The sequence below is a fragment of the Jatropha curcas genome, chromosome 6 (assembly GCF_041381405.1).
Source record: "Jatropha curcas cultivar XTBG-Jc1 chromosome 6, XTBG_Jcur_1.0, whole genome shotgun sequence".
Taxonomy (NCBI): Eukaryota; Viridiplantae; Streptophyta; class Magnoliopsida; order Malpighiales; family Euphorbiaceae; genus Jatropha; species Jatropha curcas.
In genome coordinates this window covers 26760462-26773411 of record NC_143156.1, presented here as the reverse complement: position 1 = coordinate 26773411, position 12950 = coordinate 26760462, and the positions used below count along the sequence as shown (strand labels likewise).

The window sequence follows — 12950 nt, the reverse complement described above, 5'->3', positions numbered from 1 at the left end:
CCATTTTGGCCACTAGATGCTGGATCGGAGACCTGTGATTAACAGGGTAGATTGTTTATGTGATGTAGTTGTTGGGCAATAATAAATGAAAGGTGAAAAAAAAAAAAAAAAAAGAGACAATTTTCATAAAGCCCACATCAGTTTTGGTTAATTTGGACCTCATTTTGTTCTCATCAGATCGGATTCGGATCGGATTATATAAAATTTACGTTCGATCCACAAAAATTATTTATGTATCTATGTTTATATCGGCTCAGTTGGGATTCGGATTAGATCAAATATCGAAGCGGGTTGGTTCGGATCGAATATTATCCGTTTTTATTATGTTTAAAAAAAATAAAATAAGAATTTAATAAAAATTCATATTATTTATTGTGCTTGAAAATAAAAAAAAATCTTAACAGTAATTGAAATATTTTATACTATGACAATTAGAAGAGACTTTAAAAATTATTAAGCGCAAAAGAAATCATGCTAGTCATCATAATGTTCGACTTATATTCTTTTGTTTGAAGTAGAGATTAAAAAAAATGTGAAAATGGTGAAGAGTTGGAGACAATAATTTAAAATATAAGTGGAAAAGAAAGAAGGAGAAAAAACAAAGATAACTGCACATCTATAATTATAATCAACAATTTTAGAAATATAAGAAAAAATAAAATTATTTTTCACTGATCGAATTCGGATCACATAATGCTATATCGTATCCAATCTATATTCCTTATCCGATTCACCACTATTCGGATCAAATTTTATCACTCCATTCAAATTGAAGAGAATATCCAACGGATTGAATCATTTGATCATCTCTAGTTTTCTTCAGTTGACATGTGTAAAAAAAAAAAAAAAAAAAGCGTATCCCACGATTGTACGTTCACTAGTCTGGATTGCCAAGTTAGCCGAAAACACCTAATTTGATACACTCAATCAATACAAAATTCATAAAAATATAATTATCCCTTAAATATATCACAAAATATCGATAGTAGGATCTTATTATAAATAGTCAATAGACCTACCATTTTATGAATCGACAACTTTTACAAAAAAAGACAAAAAATAAAAACATTTTATAAATAGTTAAACCAAATGCACTTACTAATCAAAACCTCATGTCTTGATATCAATTTAACAAATTAAGCAATAGAAGTTCCGCGTTCCGTCCATTGAATGAATCCGACTAGTTTTGCATTAATTTCCGGGTTCAATAAAGTCCGATCCAAAATTCACGTGCGTCACTTCAATATCCCGTGCTGCGGGCCCCACTTATAGTAAGCATCTTCCACAAGTTTCCTATTATGGCATTTTGGAGAATCTTTCAAAAGGCGATCCCCTTTATATCCCCATCCCACTAAAACTATATAAGCCCCACCCTCCCAGAAAAAATAAAAAGAAAAAAGAATCAAATCAATCGAAAAGTACTTTCTCAGATATTTTTCACTCTTCTCTGCTTCTTCTTCTTCTTCTTCATCAAATGAATTGCCTTCATTATTTCCCAAGGTCATTATAATTATATCCTCATAATTTGTTTATTTTTCCTTAAATTTGAACAACTGTGTAATTTACTGTTGGAATTTCAGATCCTCTTCTTTGCCTCTGCAAGGCTTCAAAGGGCACCAAACAAAGCTTTCTTCTCATCCTCCTCCTTTTTCTGTTCCTGTTAATATGGTGGTGATATCCTCTTACCCTAGTTTTTATTCAATTCTTGTGTTTTTATGTGTATATACATTTAGTTTTATTTAGCTTTATTGAAAAGTTGATTACTGATTTTACGCAGGCAATGAAGAATTTTAATGATCTGTATCGAAGCTTGGCTGTAAAGGTAGCTTTTGAAGAATCTGCAGATTTTGAATTTGTTTTGGAATTTCTATATCTGTTGTTTGATTCTCATTTCTCACTTTTTTTTAGATGGATTATGTGCTGTTATTTTCAAGCAGTGAAAACTAGATACTCTGAAGTAGTTATTTTTTTTCCCCATTATTCTCTTTTCAGTAAATATCTTACTTTATTAGATTTTCTGGAATATTTTCGCTTTTGTTTGTTCTATTCCATAACCTTTTCTTAGACAATGTTTATGTTTCTTTAAATTTTCCATCATAATCAACCAATGTAGATTTTTCTGCACTGGATTTGACATAAGAGTGCTCATTCTTTTAGCTGGTCTGTTGGTTGTTTTAATGAAAAAAAATGGTTATATAGATGCTGCCATAATTGGAAATCCTACATGATTACAATTTGGTTTTGATCAGTTGGTAGGCAATTATGGTAATTAAAGCAGCTGTTTTTTTTTTTTTCCGTGGAAAAAATTTATTTGAAGAAATCAGTATCCGTTCCACTTCAATAAATCTGCATCTTTTCTAAGAAAAGATTATTTGACGTTGTTGTTTGTAGGCAATTTCTGGTTCTTCAGCTAGTGCAGACACAAGTGGTGCTGATCTGAAGGAGGACACGGAAAAATCTGAGACATATAGCCATAACATGACAGAAGCTATGGGTGCTGGTAATTCCAAAATTCCCTAGGTCCCTTTTTAAGTGCGAGGAATTGGTGGGTCAAATGTGTTCTATTCTTGGGGTATGCATCTGAATGATTTTTTTTTTTTTTTTTTTTTTTTTGATGCTTGTGGTTCTGTAAATGTTTCATGTGATCAAAGAAAAGTTACTGTTTGATAGAGGGAATAATACTCAGGCCTTCATGGTTTTTTTCTGTGTCAACAAATGCATGAGATTAATGTTTATATGGTTTATTTCTCAATATTTATATGGTTTAGGTTGATAGTTATGCTTTTCAAGACTTCTCATTTGAAGTGTATCACCATTTTTTTTTTTTATCCTTAACACTACTAATCATTTGTCCTATTTTGTTTTAGTACAGTTTTGACCTATAGGCATGAACTAGGAATGAACTACAACTTCATTTCTCCAGATTTAATTGTAGGATCATGCCTGCAGGTGATTATTTTTCAAATAAATTATGAATTAATCTTTTCGCTCATGATTATCTCTTATTTTTCTATTTTGATTTCTTATTTGTTTCCTAATTGCTAGACTCCTGAAGATGTTGACAAGCTTCGAGAAGTAGGAGTGAAAACCATATATTGCTTGCAGCAGGACCCGGACTTGGAGTATCCCAAATGACCGTCTTTAAGTTCCATTTGAGATTAGACTTGCCACAAAAAAAAAAAAAAAAGAACACTAAGTTTGCTTCCTTTTATATGGTCTCTGTTTGGTTGATATGTAACTGTTGGAAATTTGAGTCCTCAAGAATTTTTAGCATGTGACAAAATAGTATACCTTGACTATTATACCCAGATATTTTGGGGTAGATATCAATGCCATTCGAGAATATGCCAAGAAATGCAGTGACATTCAACACTTGCGTGCAGAGATAAGGCAAGTCATGACAACACCGTGTTTTTCATTCCTATTGTGATATTCTTCTTTCAGTTTTTCCACAACCACTTAACTAAATCAATAAGCAAGGAAAAAATTGGCGGATAGTAAACTCATTTCTACAGTTAAAACTTTTTTCCTCTGTAAAATTGGTGATGATATTAAAACTTTTTTCCACTGAAAAATTGGTGATGATTTATTTATTTTGTATTTTTATTTTTATCAATTTTGAGTTATTGTTGTTTTCACTCCTTGCCACCTTTTGGGACTTTGTTAGGAGTGGTAATTCATTTTCCACCTTTTTAGTCTTATTAAGTTCTAGTGTTCATTGTTTTCCCATTCCTTTGTTCTATTGTGAAATTACTCTTTAAATTATTCTTCCTACTCAGTTCAATTTCTGATCAATTAATTTAAGTTACCATGCTAAAGAGCACAATGTTGGTGTGTGCATGGATATACATGTGCATCTCTTTTTCTGTAGAGTGCAAATTTTTACTTGATACAGGACTTCTAATGCAGTAACTAATATTGGATATGGCAGGGACTTTGATGCATTTGATTTACGGATACGGCTTCCGGCAGTGGTTAGTAAATTGTACAAAGCAATAAACCGAAATGGAGGTGTGACATATATACATTGCACAGCTGGACTAGGAAGAGCTCCGGCTGTTGCGGTATGCATTTCAGTTTTCTTTGTTAAAAATGTTGTAGTTTGCCTAATACTTTTAGCCAATATCTTTTGATTACTTGCTCCTTATGACCAACTATTAGGTCTTATCTGAGTGCTATAAGGCTAAATTCACATGTTCTGACTTTTTCATGGTGTAGTTGATTAATTTCTCCTTGATAATGAACTGAGTGTTTGTTATGAATTACAGGTGGCATACATGTTCTGGGTTCAGGGCTACAAACTTGGTGATGCTCATGATTTGCTTCTGGTAACTTTTTTATTTCTTTCCTTTAACCTAGTTTTTAACTTCAATGAAGGTGACATGTATAATGTATTGGTAACATCCTAAAGCAATTACAAATATCCGGGAATATTAGATTTTAAGACTATGTTACTCTGAAGCAGATGATTTCTAATTAAATTTATTGTAACATCTTGTTCAATAAGTTTTCTGTGTCCTGTAATTAGCTTGTAATAATTGGCGTTGGTTGCGTACTTCAATTTGCAATGTGAGATACACAATTGCAGAACACTCTGAAATCTTGTTGATGTCAAAATATCCAGTATTTAAAACAATGGTCTATCTTTGGTGATGGCAGCTTATGTGGCGGTTGTCGATCTTTTCTTGCTTACTAATTGAGATATCAGTTCACATGTTATAACAGTATTAAATTTGGATGAGATTATATAATAAACTATTGCCAGAGTTACCATTTGTGCATTTTCATGTGTGCAGAATACAGGCACATGTTAAAACAATTAGATATACCGTTCATCCAATTGCAAATCATGTTAACTGACGTGTTTCATCCATGCAAAGTCCCTCAACAGATGATGGAACTCTTATTTATATTCCCGTTCAGTGTCAGATCTTGTGTTCATGACTTGGTATTTATGAAGATAGTGACGAAGAGGATTGAGTCAATTAAATGAGAGAGAACTATTGTACAGAGAAGCTAATTGGCATCTTAGTTAGTTTATTATTGTTTATTTTTTTCTTGCAGAACAAGCGCCCATGCTTCCCTAAGATCGATGCTATAAAAAGTGCGACTGCTGACATAGTGAGTTGTGAAATCCTTGAATATTGTTGTCCTTTTGCACATTTGATCTCTCTCTCTCTCTCTCTCTCTCTGTCTCTCTCTCTCTCTATCTCTCTCTCACTTTGTTCATTTGAATGACTTTCATGACAGACCTTTTCTAAAAGAGAAAAAAAAAAAAACTTTATACAGCTTGTAATTGTGATTGTTTTTAATCAGCCGCACATTTCATACTTGAAATGCATTATTTGTTAGGTGAGGTGTCTGAAAGGGCCTTTATATTTTAAATTGCTGTCAAACTTCACCGGTTACACATGTATTACATCATAATTTGTTGTTCCATTTTGTTTGGAACCTAACTTTCAGAGACTTTGAGACAAGTAGGTTTCGTACATCACACAGTAGTTGGGCAGTTGTGATTCACATTTTCCCTCATGCTCTAATTCTTCATTTGGCTAATTATGCGGGAGTTAGCAAAGCTTAAGGAAAATGTTTCTTCTGAAAGAATTTCAGCAGTGGAGATGGGGGCAACTTAGAGGATAATCTATAAAACTTGGGACAAATGGATATTCCTTCACATGGAAGATGCAAAATTTATCTTAATCTTATTTTTTCATGAAATTTTCATAAAAAAATAAGCCTCATTTTCCTAAAAGTATTTCAATAAATAAGCATAATTCCCAGTCATTTCTTTATGGTAACTTTATTTTCCGGGCAAAATGCTATATATTTGTTGTTTACTATTTTGCCATTTTGATATTTCCAATAGTTTCATTTGTTACGGGTGCATAACTGAGTTGGTTCAAGAATAAGAAATGAGAGCCAGTGCAAAAGCAAATGCTGATGGATTTAGAGAGATCCATGTGGCCTATTCAGTGACTGATCAATTATGGGAGTTCTCTATGGCGCAAAAAAAAAAAAAAAATGAAAATTTTTAGTACGAGAAATAACTTGATGATTTCATCTAACTGCTTTGTTCTCTTTGCAAGCTTTATGATGTAACATTTTCTGCCTTGTGATTTTTACACAATACAAACTGATTTATCGCATTCTCTTATTGAAAGCTGACAGGTCACAGAAAGAAGCTTGTTACTCTGACATGGAAAGATGACAACTGCTCTACAGTGGAAGTTTCTGGGCTTGATATTGGATGGGGCCAGGTAATATTGTTGTATGAATTCACTTTCTGGGTGACTTAATGTGGCATTGTTAGAATAGTTTGTGAACTTGTCTCTGATAACCTATGGATGCTATTGATCCTGCTTGGACATTAGACAACAAAGTTCACTGCTTCAGTAAAACAAGATGTCATATGAGTTTCCATGTAAAGACCTTGATTTCCTGTACTTTTCTGTGTATGAGAGCTTTTCTTGTGTTGCATAATATATACATATTTTTGCGTGTTTGACATATGACAACTTTAAAATAATAATATTTGTTAAAGGTGAATGCCACTCTAGTGCATGTCCTGCATGTTTCACAAATGCTGCTTGTAAGAAAGCATGTGGTTCCACATGTCCAACCAAGTGGTCACACTCCAGTACAAAGAAATTGATTGTTCTCTGTCTGGCTAGTTGGAAAAATGAGTAATGATGAAACTATGAGAAAGCTGGAGATGTGTTGGGCAGGTCTCTCAGCTATCCCAGTTCAAAGTATGTCTGGCATGGTTAACCTCCTCAACCTAGAATCCATTAACTAGTAACTATCAGTAACTTCTATGGTGTCTTTGAGTGTGAGTTAGAATGAGTGGAATGCCTGCACAGTGGCTGTATAAATTACAGCTAACCTCCTCAACCTAGAATCCATTAACTAGTAACTATCAGTAACTTCTGTGGTGTCTTTGAGGGTGAGTTAGAATGAGTGGAGTGCCTGCGCTGTGGCTGCATAAATTACAGTTGAGGAATAATAGATCATGATTTAATTCGCACAATTTTGCATCATGATGAGGATTGTTCATTTTTATTTTTGAAGGATTGATTTGTTGCTTTGGACCCTATTTTCCACATGGAAAGTAAACCCTTTTTTTATAATAAAAGAAATTTTACTGGATAAAGAAATGAGAATGCTGATACTGGAATAGGATATTCTTCTGAATAAGATAGATGCTTGTTTTCTTTGTCCTTCAAATCCTTTACCATTCTATTATTCTTTTCCATATTAATTATTTCTTTATTTCCAGAGAATACCTTTAAAATTGGACGAGGAACACGGTTTGTGGACTCTCAAAAGAGAATTGCTGGTAAGTCTTTCTTTGTTCTAATTTTTTCTGTTTTTCCTTTTCTTGTGAACAAGAATACTTCATTTGCAAGCTGCAAATTTTCAAGGAAGAAATTTGCCTTCAAGTTTCACTTTTTCTTCTTTTATTCTTTTGACTGCACTTTTCCTTTATGTTTCACATCTTCTGCTCTACACATGGTTCTGCATTCTTTCTATTCAAATTGTTCTATGTTTACAATTGGTGTTCTGGCATTTCCCTTTAGTTGCACCTTTACTATGAACTTTTGGACCCAGTCTCTAATATGAGAGATTTCATGCTTCTAAAGTCAAGTTCTTGTTTTTAGCATTACTTTTTTGTAGAATATATCAACTGCATGAATCTTGTATTCAAATGTTTAGTACATATGTTTTTATCATGGCCAGATATATTTGTAATATGAGAGAAAACTTCTCAAAAAAAGAAAGCAAATAAAATACCAAGATGGACTCATTAAGAACTCTTTAGATGCCATGTGATCTGCCCAAATCAGTGAGGATATCTGAAGTGTGCTTACAAGTCACAGAGATGGACTTTCATATGAATATAGATATTTTAAGTTTCTATGATACAAGGTGCTCTTTTATAAATGAAATAAATAACATGAAAGGAATTCACTCTTGATCCAACAGGAAGGATGCTATGAATACAAATACATAGTTGATGGTGAATGGACGTGTAATGAACATGAGCTTATGACCTCCCCGAACAAAGATGGGCATGTCAACAATTATGTACAAGTAAAATTCAGTTTCTAATCCCTTTACCAATCTTCAATTATTATTTGCTTTGGTAGTTTTAAAGAGAAAAGTGGTCTCTGTTGTTCTGGTGGATAAGAACTAGGTGCCTTTATTTTATTTATTTATTTGATTCTTTCTCTCTTTTATTTTTGGCCTACAAATATCATTTCAGAATTAGCTAGGTTCTATGAAATGCAATTAGTCAAATAAATGGGCAGTTTGCCAATTTTCAAAGCTGACAAATGTTACAAAATACTTTGGTAACATGAGTTTTGGCAAGATTGCTGCTTTCTATAAAACCAACATTGAACTACATCCACTTAGAGATGTCAATTTTGCCCTGTTCTAATGGGGAACCTGTCTTGCTGTGAACCCAAAGGGGAAAGCCACCTGCCAACCATTAGTGGGGTATCCAGGTTTAGGTACCCTCTCTGATTTTTCTGTGACTTCAAATATAGAGAGTTTATTGTATTATATTATATGGATTTTATAAATATGAAAAAACCTTTTATTTTTAAAAGTATGCTATTTGTCCTCAATATTAATATTTTCCCTCATAAAAATATTTAGTGGTTTATCAGTCTAGATGTACCTGCATTTATAAATCCACCTTAGTTGCCTCTTAAGTCTTATAATCAATATTGTACCTGCATTTATCAGCCTATGTTGAGTGCTCGTGTGTTGCATTTCTGAACAAAATGTTATTTTGGTGCTTTTTTTTTCTACTCTTGAACCAGGCTGTGAGTGAAGATGTGGACATTATTAACTCGGCAGTGCGAAGCAGGCTGACTGGTGATAATCCAGTTATAACGAAGGATGAACAGTTGAAAATAAGACGATTTCTCGAAACTTATCCCGACTTGGAGTAAAATGATAAGAATATGCATACAGGTCTCTGCACGTAAAGATGTAATGAGATGTTATATGAGCAAGTTTTCTCGCTTACCTTATTGTATTGATCATGAAAGTTTTGCAAATGTATTGATCATGAAAATTATTGTTTGCAAAACGTAATAAAATATCAATAAAGAGTTATTCCATGTCTATAAATCTTTCCTATGAGCTTGGAGTGGCACTTTGGAGTCGTCTGTTTTGTTTTATTAAAAGTTAATTGAACATTCGCTTTGTTTTTTCAGACAAATAATGAAGTAAACTTGTCTTTTAAAATTGAACTAATAAGATGTTTATTTGGTTAGACAAGATGCTTACATATTGTTTCTTTTTTAATAGAAAATCATTATTTTCTACCAAAATCATTATTATTGTTTTTATTGTTGAATGATATTTTCTTATTTCATAATAAAACTAAATCTTGTAAATTGTTGTCAATTTCTTTTTTGGGATTTATGAATATTGTTTATCTAAATTTTATAGAAAAGAACATGAATACATGAAAATAAATTTTATATTTTATTAATTATTGTATTCAATTATTTTTTATTGTAAATTAAAATAATGATGAGCGTGTTTCTCGGTAAACAATGATGCTGTTTGTAAAAAAAAAATTTAAAGTGTGTCAACAATAAGAAACAATATTTACAATTCATGTGCATAAATAGTTTGTATTAATCATTTGCCCAATGGCACCTTATTGAAGATATGAGCACAAGAATTTATAAAATTAATTATAATTTTAATGTTTGAACCAGAGAAAATGTTCTATTTCAATTGAAACCATTTGCAAATATGTCGTAAGTATAACTAATCCGGTAGCTAATACGTCACGTTAGAATTTTTATTGACTTAAAAAAATATGTTAAGAGTTGTCAACCTAAAATTGATTATTTTGAGTGGAACCCAAAAAAGTGAATTACTAAAATAACATTTCCTTTTATTGTTAAAATTTACAAAAACAACCGAATTGAAGTTAGAGATCTGAAAATTATTGAAAGAAAGAGACAGAGACAACAAATTGAAGCTTGAAAGAAAATATTGTTATCGTTGTTTGTAGGCTGCTCTGTAGCAACATCAACTATTCTATCTTTTCAGGATTATCGGACACTTGAACCTAATCATCAGGATTATCGAACATGATCTGGCCCTTGCAAAGAGAGTTGGGAATAAAAGGTTCCTCCTGCGAATAGTAATAGGATTCAACCGCTTCTCTTTCTGGGGGTCCACCTTGTAGTTCGCAGCCGCTGTCGGCGACCTATATTGTTGCTGCTGCTTCTTACTTTTCCTCCTCTGTAATTTGGCCTGCATAGCAACCTTAAATTTTTTATTTTTTTTTTATACAATACAAATAAATCAAAAAGTTATCAGCATTGTAGAGTTCTAAAGCACTAATAAAACCTCAATCCTTGTCTATCAACGAATTCTATCTCTCTCATATCTCTAACTTTCCCATGGTTTTTATAAATTTGAACGATAGAAGACAATGTTATTTTAGTAACTTTTATTTTCTGGATCTCACTCAAAATGCCCAATTACAGTTGACAACTCAACATATTTTTCTAAGTCAGAAAAAATTCCTACTTGAAATGTTAGCCGTCGGATTAATTGTATATTCGGCATGTCATGTAAACCACAGACACTTGATTGAAAATTTTTAATGAATTCAAACATCCGATTGTAAAAGTTTTCGTTGAGACATCAAAATAGAACATTTTCCATAATTTAGACACTAAAATTATAATTAACCCTATAAACATGCATTAAATTCTTAAACTATAGCAATGCATAAACCATGTAGATTGAACATGAAGTTACAGAAGCCATTGGATATGACTGAATCTATTTTGGTTGGTCTCAGTGCCTAAAGGTTTGGTCTCAAGTCTCAAAACATGTACAAAAATCTGGTACGAAAGTCTATACTAAAATTTAAAAAACTAAACTTCCAATGATCTGACCTTTCTTGAATTGACCAAACTTCCAAGTAGCTCAAAGGAAGCATGTATAAAATGGGTTGCCCACTTACAACATGCCGCAAAGCCATTTTACTTGAATGGAGGTCAATGCTCTGCGTCGGTGGATTAAGTCATGAAGAATTATTTTCTACCTGCAAATTATGAATTAGACCATATAATAAAACCATTTTAATTCTAATAAAATTAAATTTATTTTACCGATAAAAAACTATATCTAATAATGATGCTCTTAAACTACTTATTCCTTGGGCCAAAAATTACATCTTTGCTTTAATATCTCATTAATACTTTCTTAATTGCAAGTTTAGTAAATTAAAAATTGGTTTGACTTCCTTTTCCCTATCATTCCCATGACAAACCACGTGATTTTAGATGTTGTGTTGGACATTGATTAACCATTAATCCTAGTTAGAGGTCAAGGTGGGCAAATACTTTCCTTTTCATTAATCGAGGATATACAGGAGGCACATGGTCATGGAGCCCTCATTTATGATGATGGCAAAAGATGGTTCGGTTTATGGTTTTGGGCCAGTAAAACTTACTCTCTCTGTTTCTAAATCTTTGTCCCTTTTAAAATTTGTGTTCATTGAAAAATTATTAAATTTATTTAAATTATAATAAATTATTGAGTAAATAAATTGATTATGTTACTCTTAATTTAATATATTGAAATGCTAAAGTTTTTAAGAATTAAAGGAATAATTGTAAGTCATATACAGATGATAAACATGAAAAAAATTTATTATTTTTTGAAATCACATAACAAATATTTTGGAACATAGTATTTTTTTAAAATGTGATAAATATTTAAGAAGACAAAAAAAGTATATAATTCATTCTTATGTCTCTTTTGCAATATAGAAGAAAATACTAACATCGAAATTGAGAAATATTAATCACAAACATTATTTTAAAAATATTTTAAAATTATTCATATATATGATTAGAAATATTTGATTTCAATAAAAATTTTTATTTTCATTAATTTGATTATAGATGGAGCTATGTTCCAGTCTAATCACATCTATAAAATTAGAATATTCAAATCCAATTAGGGGTGGCTACGGTTCTGGAACCAGCGGTTCCGATTCTAAAGAAAATGGAACCGGAACCGAACCGAAAAGTTCCGGTTTCGGTATGGTGACCAAACCAACAGTTCCAATCGGTTTTCCGGCGAATCGCATAATTTTAAATTTTAAATTTTGAAGACCGGTTTTAAAAAAAAAAATTTGAACATAAAAAATTAAAAGATACGCCTAAAAAATCAAAAAAATACTTCAATTAAATTTATTTTTTTAAAGACTTGAACATAATTATTTTTTTTTAAAAAAATTTCAACTGAATTTATTTTTTGTTTAAAAAAGTTTGAACATAATTTTAAATTTTAAATTTTGAAGACCGGTTAAAAAAAATATATATTTGAACATAAAAAATTAAAAGATACTCCTAAAAAATTAAAAAAAAATACTTCAATTAAATTTATTTTTTTAAAGACTTGAACATAATTATTTTTTTTTTAAAAAAATTTCAACTGAATTTATGTTTTGTTTAAAAAAGTTTGAACATAATTAAAAAAAAAAGGGCTTGAATTATTATTTTTTTTAGCTGTTTTATGGCTATTGGGAGGGGTAATTAAGAGATTTCACAACAAAATTTTAAAAAAAAAAAAAAAACAAACTTGACAGTTTATAATGGCTAGAACCGCCGGTTCGAACCGGCGGTTCCAGTCCGATTCTGACCGGTTCTCTGGAACCGCCAGTTCCGGTTCTAGAAATCTGGAACCGGAACCGAACCAAAAATCTCTGGTTTCAGTTCGGCCCGGTTCCGATTAAGGTTTCGGATCGGTTCGAACCGACAGTTCCGGTTCCCGAAATCGTAATATGGCCACCCCTAAATCCAATTATACCATTAGGTGTCTTAGATTTTAATAAAAATTCTTTTAAGTAAGATAGGAGTTGAGGCTCAGTTGGCAAGGTAGACTAAACATGTAAA

The 12950-nt window shown here is 31.7% G+C and overlaps 1 protein-coding gene across 3 annotated transcripts; it reads left to right on the top strand.

Annotated features, from left to right (window-relative positions):
* Positions 1 to 1341: 1341 nt before the first annotated feature.
* SEX4 (dual specificity protein phosphatase (DsPTP1) family protein) lies at positions 1342 to 9141 on the top strand. 3 transcript variants are annotated; one of them, XM_089722921.1, is made up of 14 exons: positions 1342 to 1500; positions 1581 to 1668; positions 1778 to 1822; positions 2392 to 2500; positions 2873 to 2949; positions 3046 to 3122; positions 3310 to 3390; positions 3932 to 4064; positions 4269 to 4328; positions 5065 to 5121; positions 6162 to 6257; positions 7277 to 7336; positions 7984 to 8091; positions 8829 to 9141. In XM_089722921.1, exons 1-14 carry the CDS (start codon positions 1475 to 1477, stop codon positions 8958 to 8960), a joined length of 1149 nt encoding a protein of 382 aa, XP_089579047.1. In that variant the 5' UTR covers positions 1342 to 1474; the 3' UTR covers positions 8961 to 9141. The 3 variants fall into 3 exon arrangements, with proteins under 3 accessions (XP_089579047.1, XP_089579046.1, XP_089579048.1); XM_089722920.1 differs by having other exon boundaries at positions 1581 to 1671; XM_089722922.1 differs by lacking the exons at positions 1342 to 1500; positions 1581 to 1668; positions 1778 to 1822 and adding an exon at positions 2127 to 2265.
* The last annotated feature ends 3809 nt before the right edge of the window (positions 9142 to 12950 follow it).

Excerpts from the sequence above, each read along its gene's own strand:
- SEX4 (XM_089722920.1), top strand. The coding sequence starts at position 1,475 with ATGAATTGCCTTCATTATTTCCCAAG. Across the intron at positions 1,672-1,777 it reads CTGTTCCTGTTAATATGGTG|GCAATGAAGAATTTTAATGA; the intron begins GTGATATCCTCT and ends GATTTTACGCAG. Across the intron at positions 2,501-2,872 it reads GACAGAAGCTATGGGTGCTG|TTTTGACCTATAGGCATGAA; the intron begins GTAATTCCAAAA and ends GTTTTAGTACAG.